This window comes from Colossoma macropomum, unplaced genomic scaffold (assembly GCF_904425465.1).
Source record: "Colossoma macropomum unplaced genomic scaffold, Colossoma_macropomum, whole genome shotgun sequence".
NCBI lineage: Eukaryota > Metazoa > Chordata > Actinopteri > Characiformes > Serrasalmidae > Colossoma > Colossoma macropomum.
This window is the reverse complement of record NW_023494803.1, coordinates 40,385,029-40,403,110: the sequence shown is the minus strand read 5'-3', so window position 1 is coordinate 40,403,110 and position 18,082 is coordinate 40,385,029. Positions and strand designations below refer to the sequence as shown.

At 37.9% G+C, this 18,082-nt stretch overlaps 1 protein-coding gene across 1 annotated transcript in view; it reads right to left on the bottom strand.

The window, feature by feature from the left end:
- The window catches only part of nid2a (nidogen 2a (osteonidogen)), a 79,067-nt gene extending 71,314 nt beyond the window's left edge, over nucleotides 1-7,753 (bottom strand). Inside the window, 2 exon segments of the mRNA XM_036593408.1 lie at nucleotides 4,633-4,929; nucleotides 7,476-7,753. Of these exon segments, the coding sequence (XP_036449301.1) occupies nucleotides 4,633-4,929; nucleotides 7,476-7,676 (498 nt within the window). The 5' untranslated portion in view covers nucleotides 7,677-7,753.
- Between the last annotated feature and the right edge of the window lie 10,329 nt (nucleotides 7,754-18,082).

Sequence of the window (18,082 nt, the reverse complement as noted above, 5' to 3'; positions counted from 1 at the left end):
CATGTTTGGTATCTAAGGTTCGTTTCTTAGCACTGCATTGGAGCCTTAAGGATAATGTGGCTAACAAGCAATGTAAACTTATACCCCACCAATTAGCATCCACACTTGCCTCTAACTCAAAATAAAGCGCCACCTTTAATTTTAAATCAAAAGAACCATTAAGTGCAAGTTATTCAATTTTCAGTGTCAGGAAAAAAGCAGAAAGCATGCAGTTGTGTGCAAAAGTTTATACACCCCAGTCAGATGACATGTTTTGCTGATTTTACATGAGAAAATAACACATTTTCTACAGACAACACACTTAAGCATGACACTTTTCTGCAAATTTGCTTTTTTTTTGCCCCAATGTGTTAAATTCAGTCAATAAAAAGTCACTGCGAATTAAAACTTCTGCACCTAAACTTTTGCATACAACTGTATATTTAACTGAAAATTGTCCAGAAGCTTGAAAAACTATATAAACCTTCACACTGTTCAGCATTCAGTGTGTCACTCTGTACCTTTATGGTAGCTTCCATTCTTTTCAGGGGACTCAGTTTCAGTTCCTCAAAGAATCTGCAGACACACCTCCAAAGTTCAGTCTTAGAAGTTGTTTGATCATTTTCTGCTTCTCACAAAACAAATTTAACAGGCCGCTGTTCTGAGAACGACAGCCCTTTTCTCAGTAATGGCTTCGTAACAGCTGTGATGTACTCAGTGACCTTTTTAACAGGAGATTAAATAAATGACGGGTGGTCTCTTGTACCCCACCAATTAGCATGGTGCTAACTGCATACCTAAATCATCACACTTGCTTCAAACTGTGCCGACTTGTTAAGGAAGAAGCTGATTTTTTGCCAAACCGTTCCTTCCAGACTCTGTTAAGGGCTGTTTCTTTGCTGACCTCCCGCAGAGACACTGAGTCGTCCGCTGCCGTTGACGTGATAGATTACAAGCTGTTACTTCCTCTCTCAGTAACATCCACCTCCCTGGATGCTGCAGAAGATGAAGTAATTATTCAAGCTCTGTTTATGCGCTGTCTGGACTCTAGTGAAACTCTTGACCACTGGATATAAACACGAGGACGATCTCTGTGAGGAGCGCCGTCGGACTGTTGTCTGAAGTAATAAATAACTAAAGATAATGTTTAACGTGCAGTGCAGCTGTGTCTCTCCATAGGCCCGGAGGAGAAAGCCAAACATGCACCGCAAGCATGAACAACAGAGCAGTCCATTCATTCCAGCTCCGAGGAATAAAGCAGCGACACTCAACACGCTGCTTCGTATGTCTTACTGCATTTAAACGCTGAGCCTCCCCTCAGGGTCTGTCTGTAGACTGCAGGACAGGGGCGGAACATGGACGGGCGGAACCGCTCCGGCCGTCGACCAATCAGAACAGAGCGAGCGAGCTGACCAATCAGAGCACACTGGGCTCATTGGGAGGCGGGACTTAAAGACACAGGAGCTCTAAGAGAACGTTTCAGACAGAGGGTGAATAGAGATGTACAGTATAAGAAAAATTGCATGTTTCCGGAACATTGAGGTGCGTAAATCTGTTCTAGTAGAGCCCAAACATTAAATTATGAATACTGGAAAAAGAGCATGATATGGCACCTTTAATTAAAGATCTCTCAAATGCTTTAAACCAGTTTAAGTACTTCATACTGAAAACATATCCTGGAGAGTGGAAACATCTTAAATCTAGCCTATCTTTTTAATCTTATTTAGACATATAAGCTAATTATACCGACTTCTTAAAATGAAATAAGAAACTTTTTTGAGAGGACTAAGAAGTTTGGAAATTTCAGGACTTGTAATTGATTTTAAGAATCAAACTAGACTGACGCCTAGTTTTACAGTCATTTTGAAACTGATAAATCCTATACATACAAATCAAATCATAAGCTGTTAATGTTTAAATAAAAAGCAAGACCTACTGTTCATTTTCAAGGCTTTCTGGCTGAAATGAAGATTTCATTTGAATATACAATGTTTCATCTTTTTGGAGTAAACAAACAATTTATTATTATCTGTCCACCTTTTTAAAATGTAATGCCTTGTTTTAGGAAAGTAATTTCAGGAATGGATCTTGTTTTTAAGCATTACAGTGTTGATTTATGACTGTTTTAAAGATGTTTTGCAAAGTTTCTCTAAAATTGAGCTTGAAGCTTGTTCAAACTTTCTCATCTCAAATCTGTTTTCATTAACTTCCCTTAGAAGTTAAGAACGTTTTTGCCATCTCCTATAAAGCTACTATTTTGGAGGTATTTGTTTTTCTTTAGACAGCAATAACGCGCTAGTTTTTGCTCATTTAAAATAATTATTATAACATCTGGATATAAATGGATATAAATCCAACCACAATGCCTTAAACCAATGAATTATTTACTGATATTGAGATTATAAGATCATTTACACCACAAGATCTTTTGTTCTTATTTTAAGAAATCTTATAAGGTTAAAATTTCTCGCAATATAGGCAGATAATTTAGCTGACTCAAGTATCTTTTCAGTGATTTGTTTTTGCTTTTTGTTTTTTTGACGCTGATTTTTGCAGTGCAGTCTTGGTTTAATGCAGACAGAAAAGTTCTTTCATCAGAAGTTTAGTTTTTTCATTTTTTCCCTTCAAAACAAACAGAGAAAAGTCCCAAGTTCAGACTTTCAGCCCGTCTATGTACAATTTACATTAAAATGAAATGTAATTTATTACGACTAACAATTAAGAATGTAACAATACCACATATATCACATCATATCGTATCACTGTATCATGACTAGCATCTTGGGACTAATATATTAGCATGTGGCTAGAACGTCAAACTGGGACAGCTACAATACTTTTATTACTAAAGGAACTTTTTAAGGTTTTCCTGATTGTTACTGTATTGAAAATCACACTGAATCGAGAATGAACCCTGTGAATCGCCACACCGCTACTAACTACACTGAGCTCATCAGCAGTAATAAATCTACACTTTTAAGGGTTCATTTAGATCCTAAACAGCTCGTGTCCTTCCTTCTCACTTGTGTCCTGTAAGTAAAGAGCTCAAAATCTTTAGTTACTGGTGGCAGAGAACATGCGAGTCATCAGCCACCACTTTTTCCTGTGAATTGCAGGGAAATTAGAGGCTGGAAGGATTCTGGGATAGATTAGTAGTTCGTGAGGAGAAGCATTGTGTGCACAGGTGCCCTGTGGGCTCGCAATTAAAGCAGCGGAGGGGGGAATTAAGTTAGGAGAGACGACTGATGGCCCAGGCTGATAACCTGCGCCTGCAGGGAGGTCAGGAGGCGCGGGGCTAATCCCCAGAGCTTCAGGGTCAAATAGTTCAAACCACTCCCAGAGGATTCTCAGGGTGAGTTTCTATCTGTATACTCAGCTTCCAAAGCAGGAAATGATACAGCAAATGATGTAATGTTTTCAACTTAAACAGAAAGTTAACCAGGGCTGCCTAACGTACTTTTATTAAACTGCAAATTACAGTTTGCTGTATTTTTCTTATAAGGTCTGCTTAAGGCATTTTTGCAACTTTATGTACCAAAAAACAGCCGTAATTAATGTTTACATGTTTCTGTGTCTTTAAGATTGATATATGTAAATGAGCTTTGTTCTGATTGGCTGCCCTGTATTGTGTGTCATTCAAAAAGCAGCCTGGGCTGAAACGCTCCTTATAACTTTAGCTTGAGTGGGCGGAGCTAACCTGCTGTAGGTTAAATAGGCAGATGTATGTAAATGATTTGGTTTTCGTGACATCAAAAAAACAATGAATTTAAAATAAATTCATCATTTCCATGTTTGGACTGTACAGACTGTTTATGTACATTCAAAAAAGCACAATAAAATCCAGGTTTCCAAGATCTGGCCCTGAACGTAGATTATTGTTGTTATGTATTAGAAACGTAATGAATTCAAAGTTTTAAGGCAGACCGCTTACTCACTTTTTAAAGTTAAAACCACTAATATTGTTTACACATTTACACATTTGGTAAAGTTTTAGTTCTCATATCAAACGGAAACACAGAGCTAAAATTGTCACTACAGAAACAGTCACTACTGAAACATTTGGTAAAGTTATAGTTCTGATATCAAACGAAAACATATATTTTCCATAATTAAGTAAACTTTTTAGTGTTTTAATGAAACACTGTTCTAAGCCGTGATTGCTAGTCTTGTAATGGCTGAGTTTTTGAGTTCTGCTCAAAATAAGTTAAAATTGTTGCTACCGAAACAGTCACTACTGAAACATTTGGTAAAGTTATAGTTCTGATATCAAATGGAAACACATAGCTAAAACTGTCACTACAGACACAGTCACTACTGAAACATTTGGCAAAGTTTCAGTAGTTTTAGGATTGTTAGAGACAAAATGGAATGTTTGATCATTTGTTTTAATAAAATGAACATAATTAAGGTTTAGGGTCATTTAAAGCAAAAGGATTTTAGTCTAAAGTGAAATCAGTTAAAATGTGTTCTAAACTCTTTGGTAAAATCGTTCAAAAACAACTTTATAAAAAGTTGTGGGTGTGTACAGCATATGCCCCGCCCCCTTTACTCTGATAGGCACCCAGATGCCTAGTTTTGACACTGACAGTGTTTCCATTAAAGTAAATGAGAGCTCATTTTTTTGATGCTGTACAGAAATCACCGCAATCTTACCCGTAACTCAGAAGAGCGGCTGACTTCCTCATAAGCTGCCACGTTCTCCCAGGTGGCGATGACTGCGTGGGTCGGGGTGAACTGTGAGCCGGGGAAGCCTCTCTGGACCTCAGCAGCGACCCGGTTCAGCACGCCGGGGGCTTCTGTCTGCCGGTAGTAAATGGCTCCTTTTCCGTTACTGGTGTCAATGTCCGCAAGAAACGGAGCGATGACGGGGAATTCAGTGGGGAACCCATCGTCAACATACTGCTTCTCCATGGGCAGATCCTGAGTGGAGATGATTCCATTGGTGGCCACCTGGAACGGGACAGGATGAAGAGACGAGATGTTATCTTCATCATCATCAGCCTCGTTCTTATTTATATGGCTTATTTCTCATGATCAAAATAATGAATTAAACTTCATTTAAATATGTCACACATTTCCACTCAATTAAACTGTACATTAAAGGCTCCACAAAGGTTCTCTGAGTCATGGAAGAACCACTTTTGGCTCCCTAAAGAACTATTTTTTAAACAGGATGTGTAAATGTGAAGAACCTTCACCTTCGGTTTAAAGGGGTTTAAAGGGATTTGTGCATGTAAAGAACCTTCTAGAGGTTTAAAGAACCTTCGCATAATGTAAAGGTCCTACACCAACCTTCACACTATGTGGAGGTTCAGCAAACTTTAAAAGGTTCTTTACTCTCAAAAACCTCTTCTGAATTTCCAAAGAATCATATTTAAAAAAAGGTATTTGTGAGTGGGAAGGAGGTTCTCAAGGCTTAAAGAACCTTCACATGATGTAAACCTTCTGTACCAGTTTACAGGCTCTTCCTAGAACCTTTACATTATATGGAGGCTCTTTAAACTTCAAAAGATTCTTTACTCTCACAAAGCACTTTTGGTTTCCAAAAGTAAAATTTATGGCTGGGAAGAAAGTTTCAAAACACCTGTCTATATCAATTTAAGGGTTCTTCCAAGAACCTTTACATCATGTGGACATTCTTTAAACTTTAAAATGTTTCTCACATCTCGTTTACAAAAAAGGGTTCTCGAAAGAACCATCCATTGAAAGGTTCTTTAGAGAAAGAGGCACCTTTGGCAGCATCTCTGACACATTTTTAAGCATTTTGACACATTTTTTAATTTAAAAACAGTCCTAATTCATTTTGTACATGACCATTTTCTGAATTCCGGCTGTTTTCGTTACTGTGCCTTTAAGGCTGATATATGCAAATTAGCTCTGATTGCTCTGATTGGCTGTGCCTCATTCACAAAGTTGGGACTGAAACACTTTTTGAATGAGACATAAAACTTAGAACTTCAGAGTGAGTGGGCGGAGCTAAACAGCTGTAGGCTGGAAAGGCTGATTTATGTAAATGCATTGGTTTTTGTGGCATCACAGAAACACTGAATTCAGAGCTAGCTGTTTTTCTATGTCGCTGCTGTTGGAAGAAAACTTCATTTCTCAGTTTTGTCGTTTTTCAGTTTTTGACATAATTTGAAAATGCCTGTTTCTCTTCACGTTGTGTGCAAATTTCATGATGGACCAAAAGAAACGACCCAGAATGACTTGGAAAAAAGTCTGGTTCCATTGACTTACATTACAAGTAAAGTATGTTTTTTCCTTCTCCTGTAAAGTTACCATTTTGGAGATACGAGGTTTTCTTCCAATAACAGCGATATGTGGACTGTATGTACTGGAGAGTGAATAGTCAGTTTTGAAACTTTAACACTACCTCAAACTAATTTTACTTATTAATTTTATGCTAGGAAAATCAGTTTTCATTATATGGGCCCTTTAAAAATTTCCCATTATCTACTCTCATATCACCATTACTGATATAGACATACCCATAGAGCAGTTTAAAGGGGAATTCCACCATTTTTTTAGAACATTTTGCACAATTAAATGGTTGAGATGTAAACAGAGTCATTCAGAGTGGTTTGGTGTGAAACGCTCTGCTCTAGAGAAACTTACCAAGTCAGAACTGTTCACAGTGGTGGTGACAGGAACCAGACGTCCACCTCTAAAAGCTCCCTCACAGAAAGTTACTACATGAAATGGCTATGGATTCACTGCCTGATGTCTGAGACACTGTTTTATGATAGGTTTGAGAAGGTTTCAGCCAAAACAACCTCCTTTTTAACCGCATTTGTGGTGGAGGGATACATGCAGAGTGTTGTGAGGCAAAATAGTTCCGGAGACCAGAGAAATATTTTCAGCTTTACGACTATTTTCCCATCATCAACTTTCCATATAAAACTCAGAAGACTCGTGTAGGTTCACTGGTGGGTTTGGATAGTAAATAAAATGTCTATATTTGTGTCGTAGTCATGGTTCCTATCACCACCACTGTAAAGACATCTGAACCATTTCACACCAAACCACTCTGAATCACAACTGAACCACTGAATTATGCAGTAATTTTGGGAAAAAAGGGCTTTTAGGCTTGGTATTGGACATTTTTAGTGCTGCACTCAACAAAACTATGAAAATACTCTGAATAGTATGTGGTTTGTGTGGATTCTGGGAATCATTAGGAGACTGAACACTCTCCAAGCACATCCAAACTAGCAGGAAATCCTGCCACAAGTGAATGAACCAAGAGACCTCAACGGCTCAAACAGGAGTTATATAAACAGCCAGACCTGACACTGAGCAGAGTTAGTCATGGCTGGATCCTCCCAAATGAATGACTGACCCACTGACCACACATTTCTGCAGCAAGTTGTGCTTTTCCACCAAACGCTCCACTACTCACTCCTGCTTTACGGTGCCTATCATCATCTACTCCTCACAGGGTTCATGAATAAAGCCATACTTATGCTCTGCGTGTCTGTTCTGAGGTAAAAACTCACGTATAGGTTGCTGAAGGCAGTCTCGTAGAAGTACATGGGCTTGGTCAGGGTCATCACTTTGGACGTTTCATCGTCTCCCTCCGGCAGAGTTAGGTCGCCGTTGAGGGGTCCATAAGGGAAAAGGTCTTTTCTCTGGATGGCAGTGACACAGCAGGCTGTCCACGCCAGCTGGAGGAGAAGCTCCGCTGCTCGGTTCCACATGCTGAGCGCCGCGTGCTGAACTCAGACCGCTCCGCACCAGCAGCTCCGGGATGCTGGAAATACGAGCTTCAGCCCGCATTTCTAACCCACCCGTTTTCAGACAGGCCCCGCCCTCCTGCGCCACGATTGGCCAGCAGTGCGCCTCCTCCTGCCCTGGGATTGGTTAATAAGAATACTCATACTAACGCTAATGCTAAGGCTACCACTAATGGCCCAGTATACAACCAACAACCAAACAACAATCACACTTATTTGTACAGCCCCTCAAAACGCAGGGAATTCTTTAAAAAGTCATATATATATATATATATATATATATATATATATATATATTGTTTAGGTTAACACACTCTCTATAGGGAAACAAACAAACCATGTTTTGTTTCAAAATTTATGATTTGAAAGGTTTTTGCTTGTTTTTTTTTTTTTTTTTTTACCGAGATGATCATATTGGAAAAGTAATAAAAAATGAAATATAAAGGTGCCATAACTTTTGCACAGGCCACGTTTTATGTGTGTGTGTGTGTTATGTGCAAAAGAGGATATGTTAACTCATGTTTATTCGGAAAATTGACAATGTGCTGGGGGTGCACAAACTTTTGCGCATGACTGTATGTATAAAAAGGTCAACATGATCAAAATGAATCAAAAGAAAGGAGATGCAATGTGATACATGAAAATGACACAACCGCTATCTAGCAAAACAGCTCTTAGACTTTAAGTAAGTAAATAAATAAATAAATAAATAATACTCCAAAATTATCTACATCAAAGCGCTGCCTAATTAAAAGCTAACAGTAGCCAGTTAAATGCAATTTTCTTAACATTTAACTGGGTTATTGTCGCTTTACCGCTTTTATGTTGATCATTTGATCGTGCTTTTTAAATTTAGTTATTTGTTTAGTTCGTTAGGTAGCTATTGTCCCTTTGCCCACGTGTGGAGAGTCACCAGTGTCTTCTAATGTCAGTGAAATATTTTGTGACTTAAGACCCTCCACATGTGCTTTCAATCTAATTCCAAAATCACTCCTTACAGATGGTGTTGAAAGTATAATTCCCTACATGCCTAATATTATTAACTTCCCATTAGAAACAGATGTTTTTTTCCCAGACTCACTTGAAAGAGCATTTATCAAACTGGAAATAATTACTTTGTTTCCTCAGTACTGTGTAATTTATCATCCTTTTCCAAAATGCTTTTCCGAGTAATTGTTTTTAGTAATATTCAATCATTTTTCATCAGAAAGTGTAACCAATGTTTAATGTTCTGTACCTTTTTATCTTAAGCACTACGTAAAATGTATTACATCGAAAAATGCATTAGTCTTTCTGGACCTGATTTAAGGTGTTTAACTGAAAGATGAATGTTACTAATTTAGGAGACCACATGTCTCGATAGCAATTGATATTCATTGTGGTGTACCCCAGGGCTCTGTACTGGGTCCACTCCTGTTCTCATTTTACATGATGCCTTTGAATATGTCAGTGACACAATTATAGGATACATATCCATATCACCAGAAATGTCCATACTCTGAGTTAGCAGGTAAACTATCTTTGTAGTATTATATGTTTTGTGCATAATACATTTTGGAACAAAATGATGTGTGGAATTCTACTCATTGGCATAAAGTCAAGGAGAAAAGAGAAGCATCTGTCTGGCAGACCACTAATTAAATTACATCTATTTAATCATCACAATGTCACCAAGAATGCTCTCTTTTAACTCAGGGTTCACGTTAGGTCGCTGTTCACACTTCAATGTGTTAAGAAGGTGAATGGTTTGCTTTGTCCTGCTTAGATAATTGTAGTGCGCTGTTTACTGGATTAACTGTTGCTATTGCTGCTATCATACTACCAACAAAGGATGGGATCTGTCAGAATTTGGATACAGAAAGAACCCTGTATATTTTAAACCTTCTGTTTTATATTAATATTTTTTAAAGTAAAGTCTCATCAACAGAGAAAGTCTTTTTCAGAAGGACATTCTCTTGCCAGGTTTTATGAGGTTCATAGGCAGCTCATGGACTAATCAATACAGAATCAGGTTCATCAAGTCATGCTTTTGCCAAGAGTATTAATTTTCATTATAAATCATTGTAAAGAGAATATGAGTAAGTTTGAATAAGTTTATCATAAAATAACTTTATCATAAAATAACTGACTCTTGTGTTTTCTGTTCACTACTTATCAGTGGATATACTGTTCATGGGTTGATGCCGTCTACTTTACCAGAGTGATTATAATTTTTTTAATAGTATAATAATATTCATTTTATCATCTATAAATGATGATGCAATTATTTGCAATGCAAATGGTATTAATAATTAATAGTTAATAGTTGTTATCTGCCTTAGAAAAACCACACAGCTGTACCATTCAGTCTTCATGCCAAATGATCAATGATGAAGATGATATGTACACCGTTGTGTGAAAAAGTTTGTCCACCTTTGGTCAAATTCCATGTGTTGTTTATTTTCTAAGTGAAAATAAGTGAACACATCTACAGAGACACACTTCTGCACATTTTAATATATATATATATATATATATATATATATATATACATATGTGTGTGTGTGTGTGTGTGTGTATTGCTGTTGTCGGAAGAAAACCTCATATCTCTAAAATGGTAACTTTACAGGAGAAGGAAAAAACATGCTTCACTTTTAATGTAAGTCAATGGAACCAGACTTTTTTCCAAGTCATTTTGGGTCATTTATTTTAGTCCATTCATCATGAAATTAACACACAATGTAAAGGGCAACAGGTATTTTCAAATGATGTCAAAAACCAAAAACCATTAAAAATGGAGATACAGGGTTTTCTTCCGACAGCAGCGATATACATGTCAAGCATTTTAATCTGGCTTGCATCTGTAGTGGTGTGTGTGCAAACATTTCCACACTACAAAACAAAACCTACTTTAGCTCTAATAAACGTCTCGTGATCAGCTCATTTTAATCCGAACAGAGCAGAAAGGGCTAAAAGTGTTTGATGTTACAGTCTGGTGAGAATTGGGGATTCAGCAAAGGTGTTAAAAGCAGGGGGAGCTCTTTTCTGGCAGTGGGGAATGCAAGTCTACTGCTGCCATCCTGTGGCTATTCAGGTTGAGCAGCATTGTTACCTGAAATAACAGGACATAACAATCCACAGGCTCATGATCAGCTACTGAAAAACTGGAGAGCCTGTTATTTTAACTGTGTTTGTTTAACAGTTTGAAACCAGTTATATCAAACGTGGACCTACATTAATGTGTGCCAGTTCTCATCAGATGGTTTCGCCTTCGTATCATATTGCTAATCTAGTTCTGACTAACTAGATTAAACAACTTGGGTTACAATTTGCATAAAAAGTAGGCCAAATATCAAAGCGTGAAGGGGAGATCATAACTCCTGCTGTACTGTGATGTATTAGTGAATGTAACACGGCATCAAAGGCGTAAATACTGGGGGAGCAGGGGGAGCAGTCTGTACTGGGCCTCTCATCTACATACTGACGCTGTTATTACCAACATACCTCACCAGTTCTTTCCAACACTACACAAACAGAACTGACGCCTGTGGTCACGATGCAGCTCATCCATCTGAACCTTCACTACCTGCAACATCATCTGTTCATTATTTATAACAAATCATTGTTTATAAAATCTCTAATAGGCAGTCTAATGTAAACATTTAGGTTAACGTTAGATGCTAGTGGGTGGAGTTAGGTGCTGTAAGAGCCACATCAGTGTTACTGCAGTGCTGAGAATGATCCACCACCCAAATAGTGCCTGCTCTGTGAGGGTCCATGGGGGTCCTGACCACTGTAGAACAGGGTAAAAGGGGGCTAACAAAGTATGCAGAGAAACAGATGGACTACAGTCTGTAACTGTAGAACTACAAAGTGCACCTATATAGTAAGTGGGGCTGATAAAATGGACAATGAGTGTAGAAACAAGGAGGTGGTCATAATGTTATGCCTGATTGGTGTATTTATTTATTGGAAGCTGTATATTGTATTTGGGGGGCATGCATTGGGACCTTTATGATGCTGGTTATGCCACAGAGCAAGTGGTGGTGGGAGAGGGAGGTGAAACATTATATTATTGGTCAATATTATTTTGGCCACTGGTGCACAGTGACATAATAAAAAATCAGGCAGAACAGAACTTAAAACATGTTGATGGGATTTTACTGGAAAACAACCTTTAAATGATATGATGTGATGAATCGTGCTAACAAGGTAAAAAAGTAGTAGATTTTGTTTTTTCAGGTTGACTTTAAGGACATTAATAGCATCAGTTTGAATTTCAAGTAATTTCTCTGTTAGACCAAAGCCTGACAGTCACACCCAAGGAAAACTGAAAATTACATAGTTTTTATATCGGTATTTCAGAATTCCTGCATTTTTAAGTGTTGAGATGTAAACAGAGTCGTTCAGAGTGGTTTGGTGTAAAACGCTCTGTTCTAGAGAAACTTACAGAGTTAGAATTGTTCACAGTGGAGAGGTAAGGTGTTTCTAATAAAGTGGCCGTTGAGTGGATGTACAAGGTAGGTGTTTCTAATAAAGTGGCTATTGAGTGGATGTACGAGATAGGTGTTTCTCTGTTTAAATGTAATGTCAGTCATCTAGCCAGAAAGCATTAATTTACTCAAAAAACGACATTTTTTAAAATAAAGACAAACGTTAATAAACTCACTGTAAGTTATTAAAAGGATTTTTTTCAAAATTCCTGCATAATCAAATCGCTGATATGTAAACAGAGTCATTCAGAGTGGTTTGGTGTGAAATGCTCTGTAATGTTCTAGAGAAACTTACAGAGTCAGAATTGTTCACAGTGGTGGTGATAGGAACCAGACGTCCACCTCTAATGGTTTCCTTCACAGAACGTTCTTCCATAAAATGGTTATGAATTCACTGCCTGATGTCTGAGACACTGTTTTACATCACTTTTGAGAAGGTTTTGGCTAAAAACATGTTTTAAAATCAGTTCATTTTAGAGGGATACAATAAATTTGATTTGTATTCATTGTCTCTAATAAATGAACCTGATTAGATTTGACTGAGGATGTTCCTCTTAAAACAACATTTCCTTTGTCCTACTTTTTTCCAAACCCCAAACCCTCTCTCTGCAGTTGAACTCACTGAGCTCAAGGGGGCGCAACATGAGAAGAAAAGGTATTTCTGGCAGATGCTTAGCAGCAACTTAGTGGCTGACTACTGTAGGAGGAATGAAGGAACATTTATCATCATTGCAAGACACAGTTAATCCTCACAGATGGTTTTTTCAATAACACTCTGACTTCAAGACTGAAGTCTGCAACATTAAAACTATTAGTCTTATATTAACAAAAGGAATCGGTTGAATCCAGTTCTCTAAAATGGATTTATAGTCCCTAATTCAGCACCAGTGTGGTTCCAATGGAAATATCCAAAGGGAAATTCCAGACAATTAATCTAATTTAGCACTGAAGAATTTTATAGAGCCCATATTATGGTAAATCGAATTTTCATTGCTTGTTTTTTTTGTAATAAAATGGTTTGATGTGGTATATAAACAGTCCAAAGGGTCCATATACAGAAAATGACCTGCAGAAACAGCCTATTGTTATTAATTGTTTTCGTGATGTCACAAAAAACCAACTCATTTACATCTAAACGCCTGTTCGGCACACAGCAGTTCAGCCCTGCCTGTTTACATTGAAGTTAAAAGGAGAGTTTTAGCCTTTCATGCTTTTTTAAATAAGTCATAGTACAGGACATCCAATCAGAGCAGAGCTCATTTACATATATCACTCTTAAAGACAGTAATGAAAACAGCCTGTTTTGATGTTAAGAGAAAAGGAGAGGTTTAAAAAAAAATAATTTTGGTGACTTTCGGTACAGAAAAACCACACAATTCTCATCCCACATAAAAGGAGCACACGGGCCTTTAAAATCCTGTTTAGCCATTTCGCAACTTCTGGCTTCCATTTTTTTGACCAGTTTCTTTCGTTATTACCTTCACTTGCTGCTTCAGATTTGCTTGGGATTATAATCTCATTGTTGTTAATGACAGAGAAATATCATCAAAGAGCGTGTAACAGATCAAAGCAGCACAAACAAACAGTGTTTCCAGTGAAGCTCAGTGGTTTATGAGAATACTGTGGTCAGGTTTGTGCATTAGCAGCTTCCACCACAAACAGGAGGCATGCAGAGTTTTTCACAGTTGCAGAGATGATGTTGATGTCAGCGCAGGGGCTCGTGCTGCGGAGGACGTGTGTGAGGCAGAGCAGAAAAGAGGAAATGCATACCGGAATGATCCACTAGAGAATTATAAATATGTTTTGTTTTGTTTATTTACTGTTTATTTATTTTTAGCATCAAATTCTTTGAAAAAAAAGGGAATCCAAATAACACAAATCGCCGCTGTTCAGTGTTAACAGCCTGTTTACCCCTCACTTTCCTCCCACATCGCATTATTGATTTGTAAGCCAACTTAAGCTTGAATACAACGCGTTCTTCTTCTTTCTCTTCTTCTTTCTCTTCGTCTTTCTCTTCTTTCTCTTCGTCTTTCTCTTCGTCTTTCTCTTCTTCTTTCTCTTCGTCTTTCTCTTCTTCTTTCTCTTCTTCTTTCTCTTCGTCTTTCTTTCTCTTCTTGTTTCTCTTCTTCTTTCTCTTCGTCTTTCTTTCTCTTCTTCTTTCTCTGCTTCTTTCTCTTCATCTTTCTCTTCTTCTTTCATTTCCTCTTTCTCTTCTTCTTTCTCTTCGTCTTTCTCTTCTTCTTTCTCTTTGTCTTTCTCTTCTTTCTCTTCTTCTTTCTCTTCGTCTTTCTCTTCTTGTTTCTCTTCTTCTTTCTCTTCTTTCTCTTCATCTTTCTCTTCTTCTTTCTCTTCTTCTTTCTCTTCATCTTTCTCTTCTTCTTTCTTTTCTTCTTTCTCTTCTTCTTTCTTTTCATCTTTCTCTTCTTCTTTCTCTTCTTCTTTCTCTTCATCTTTCTCTTCATCTTTCTCTTCTTCTTCCTCTACTTCTTCTTCTTCTTTGTCTTCTTTCTAACTTCTTTCTCTTCTTCATCTTCTTCTTCTTTGTCTTCATCTTCTTTCTCTTCTTCTTCCCCTTCTCCTTCCTTTCTTTCTCTTCATCTTTCTCTTCTTCATCTTCTTCTTCTTTGTCTTTCTCTTCTTTCTCTTCTTCTTCTTCTTTTTCTTCTTTCTCGTCTTCTTCCTCTTCTAATGATTATTAACAGAAAACACTGCTACATCTAATGGACTTTAAATCTTCAATAAAACAGTTTTTCTTGTTAAAGGGTTCTTCTATTGTTGCAAGCTTGACATCATAACAATAGAAGAAATTTTTTGGTGCTATACAGAACATTTTTCAAAAAGGTTCTATATAGAACCATGTACAACACATTTGCCATCAATCTGAAGAACTCTTTGACGATGCAAAGAACCCTTTAATCATGCAAAGGGTTCTTTAAGAGTTCATGGAGCACATAGAACTGCTACTTTGGTGAAGTAATGAGTGCAGTAAAAGTCTAAGTATCCAAAAAAACATGATTTGAGAGTAGAAGTACAAAAAACCATCAGCTCAAAACTTCCTTTCATGTCATTTTATTACTACACCGATCAGGAATAACATTATGACCACCTCCTTGTTTCTACGCTCATCGTCCATTTTATCAGCTCCACTTCCTAAACACCTCAGTGTCGCTGCTGGACTGAGAATAGTCCACCAACCAAAAATATCCAGCCAACAGCGTCCTGTGGGCAGCGTCCTGTGACCACTGATGAAGGACTAGAGGATGACCAACACAAACTGTGCAGCAGCAGATGAGCTATTGTCTAGGAGTGTCTAATAGAGTGGACAGTGAATGGACACAGTGTTTAAAAACTCCAGCAGCACTGATCCACTCAGACCAGCGCAACACACATTAACACACCACCACCACGTCAGTGTCACTGCAGTGCTGAGAATGATCCACCACCCAAATAGTACCTGCTCTGTGAGGGTCCATGGGGGTCCTGACCACTGTAGAACAGTATGCAGAGAAACAGATGGACTACAGTCTGTAACTGTAGAACTACAAAGTGCACCTATATAGTAAGTGGAGCTGATCAAATGGACAATGAGCGGAGAAACAAGGAGGTGGTCATAATGTTATGCCTGATCGGTGTATGTTGGAAGAACAATCTCAGCTTTTATTAAATGTTAGACAGATAATACAGACAGTACAGCTCTGATGTGAACTCTGGTGTTGAATTATCTCAACTGATTCGAACCCAACATAAAATGATGCATTAACACCAGCAGTGAACTGAACCAGGCCTGCTTTAATGCAGCAGATACGATTATTCATTTTACCATGAACACATTTGATCCATGTCTGGATTTTACACCATGATGGTGAAAGTTTAAACCATAAGGTTGTTTAGGCACTAATAGGGTAAAGGTCATAGTAACAGGATGTCTCGTGTCAGCATCAAGTTCCTGTGTGTACTTTGTCGCACTTCAGCCATGACAGTATGAAACCAGTCTAACCAAACGGGAAAAACAACGTCATAAAAAATCAAACTCTGGTAAGGACTTTCACTCTCAGAAATAAAGGTACTAAACTGTCACTGGGGTGGAACCCTCAAGGGTCCATCTCAGTACCTTTAGTCAGGGAACATAACTGAACCATAATCCACTGAAATGATATGTTCTAAGCTGTACTGACTCCACACACCCCGTCTCGTCTCCAGGCTTTTATTTTACTGTTCTGTTTAAAACATTCGGTTATGAAAAGGTACAAATACGAACTTTTCACCTGGAAAAACGTATTTAAGGTTCACAATCAGACCTTAAAACCACTGTTGTAGCTTTGAGGGAACATTTACACTGTTTGTACCTTGATGAACGAAAAATGTACCTGAACAGAACCTTTATTTCAACAGTGTCAACAAAAAATCTAGGACCAAGCCACGGTTCAGTTCTTTGACCTGCATATGTGTGGAATGGTCACACATCAACACGTAACCTTACACACTTAAAAATGTAGTTCTTTAAGGGTTCTTTAGTAAAGAAAATGGCACTATGTAGAACCATGAACACTCAAAGAACTCTTAGTACGATTAAAGCATTGTTTACATCATTAAATCCTTCTTCAGATTGATGGAGAATGTGTTGTAGATGGTTCCATATAGAACCTTTTTGAAAAGGGTTCTGTATAGCACCAAAAAGGGTTCTTATATTGGAGCAAGCCTGACATCATAACAATAGAAGAACGCTTTTTGGTTCTATATAGAACCCTTTCCAAAAAGGTTCTACAGCCTATGGGACCATCTACAGCACATTCTGCATCAATCTGAAGAACCATTTTACCATGCAAGGAACACTTTAACCATGCAAAGGGTTCTTTGAGAGTTCATGGTTCTATATAGAACCATTTTCTTTATAAAGAAAATGAGATAATGAGTTCATTATCTTGTGATCTCAAGAAAAAAGGTTGTCGTCCTGAGATAATGAGTTCATTATCTTGTGATCTCAAGATAAAAAAGTTGTTGTTTTGAGATAATGAGTTAATTGTCCTGTGAGCTCAAGATAACAAAGTTGTTGTCTTGAAATCACAAGATAATTATCTCATTATCTCAGGATAACAATCCAGATAATTATAGCAACAGCTAAAGAAAGAGCAGCTGGCAAATTCTAATTAAACAAAATGAAATAAATAAATAAGAACACTAAAAATGGAAACAAGGTTTTGTTCAGACAGTGAGAATATATCAGTCTTAAAGGCACAGCAGCTCTTAAAAAAGATGGTTCTTCAAGGGTTCTTTAGTAAAGACAATGATTCTACACAAAACCATGGACACTTAAAGAACCCTTCACATGCTTAAATGGTTCTTTGAATTGTGGAATGGTTCTTCAGATTGATGGAAAATGTGCTGTACGTGGTTCTACATAGCACCAGAAATGGCTCTGCCATTGTTACGATGTCAAGCTTGTACCAACAGAACCCTATTCGGTGCTATATAGAACCACATGCATGCGAAGAACCCTTTAAGCATGCATACTGTTCTATTAAGGACCGTTCACTTTACTAAAGAACCATTGAAGAGTTATCATTTTGGGGAGTGTGAGAGGAACCTGTTTTAAACAACAACAACAACAACAACAACAATAACAACAACAACAAAAAAACCACTATGAGGTCCTCGTGCGGTGGCGGGGAGGGGTTCTTTTAAACGAAGCGTTTCTCGTGATTGGATCGCTTTAAACCTCAGATGACTCTATATGTGGTGGCTGAGCAGCTCGTCAGCATGTGGTGGAGACAGTGAAGTCGTTTATTTCCAGCGCTTATTTTTAATGAATCTGTTCGTTTTGTTCGACTTCACTGTCACTAAACTTCACCATGTGTCTTTTTGAAGGTGGGGTGGGGGTGTTCGGGGGGTTGGGAAGCC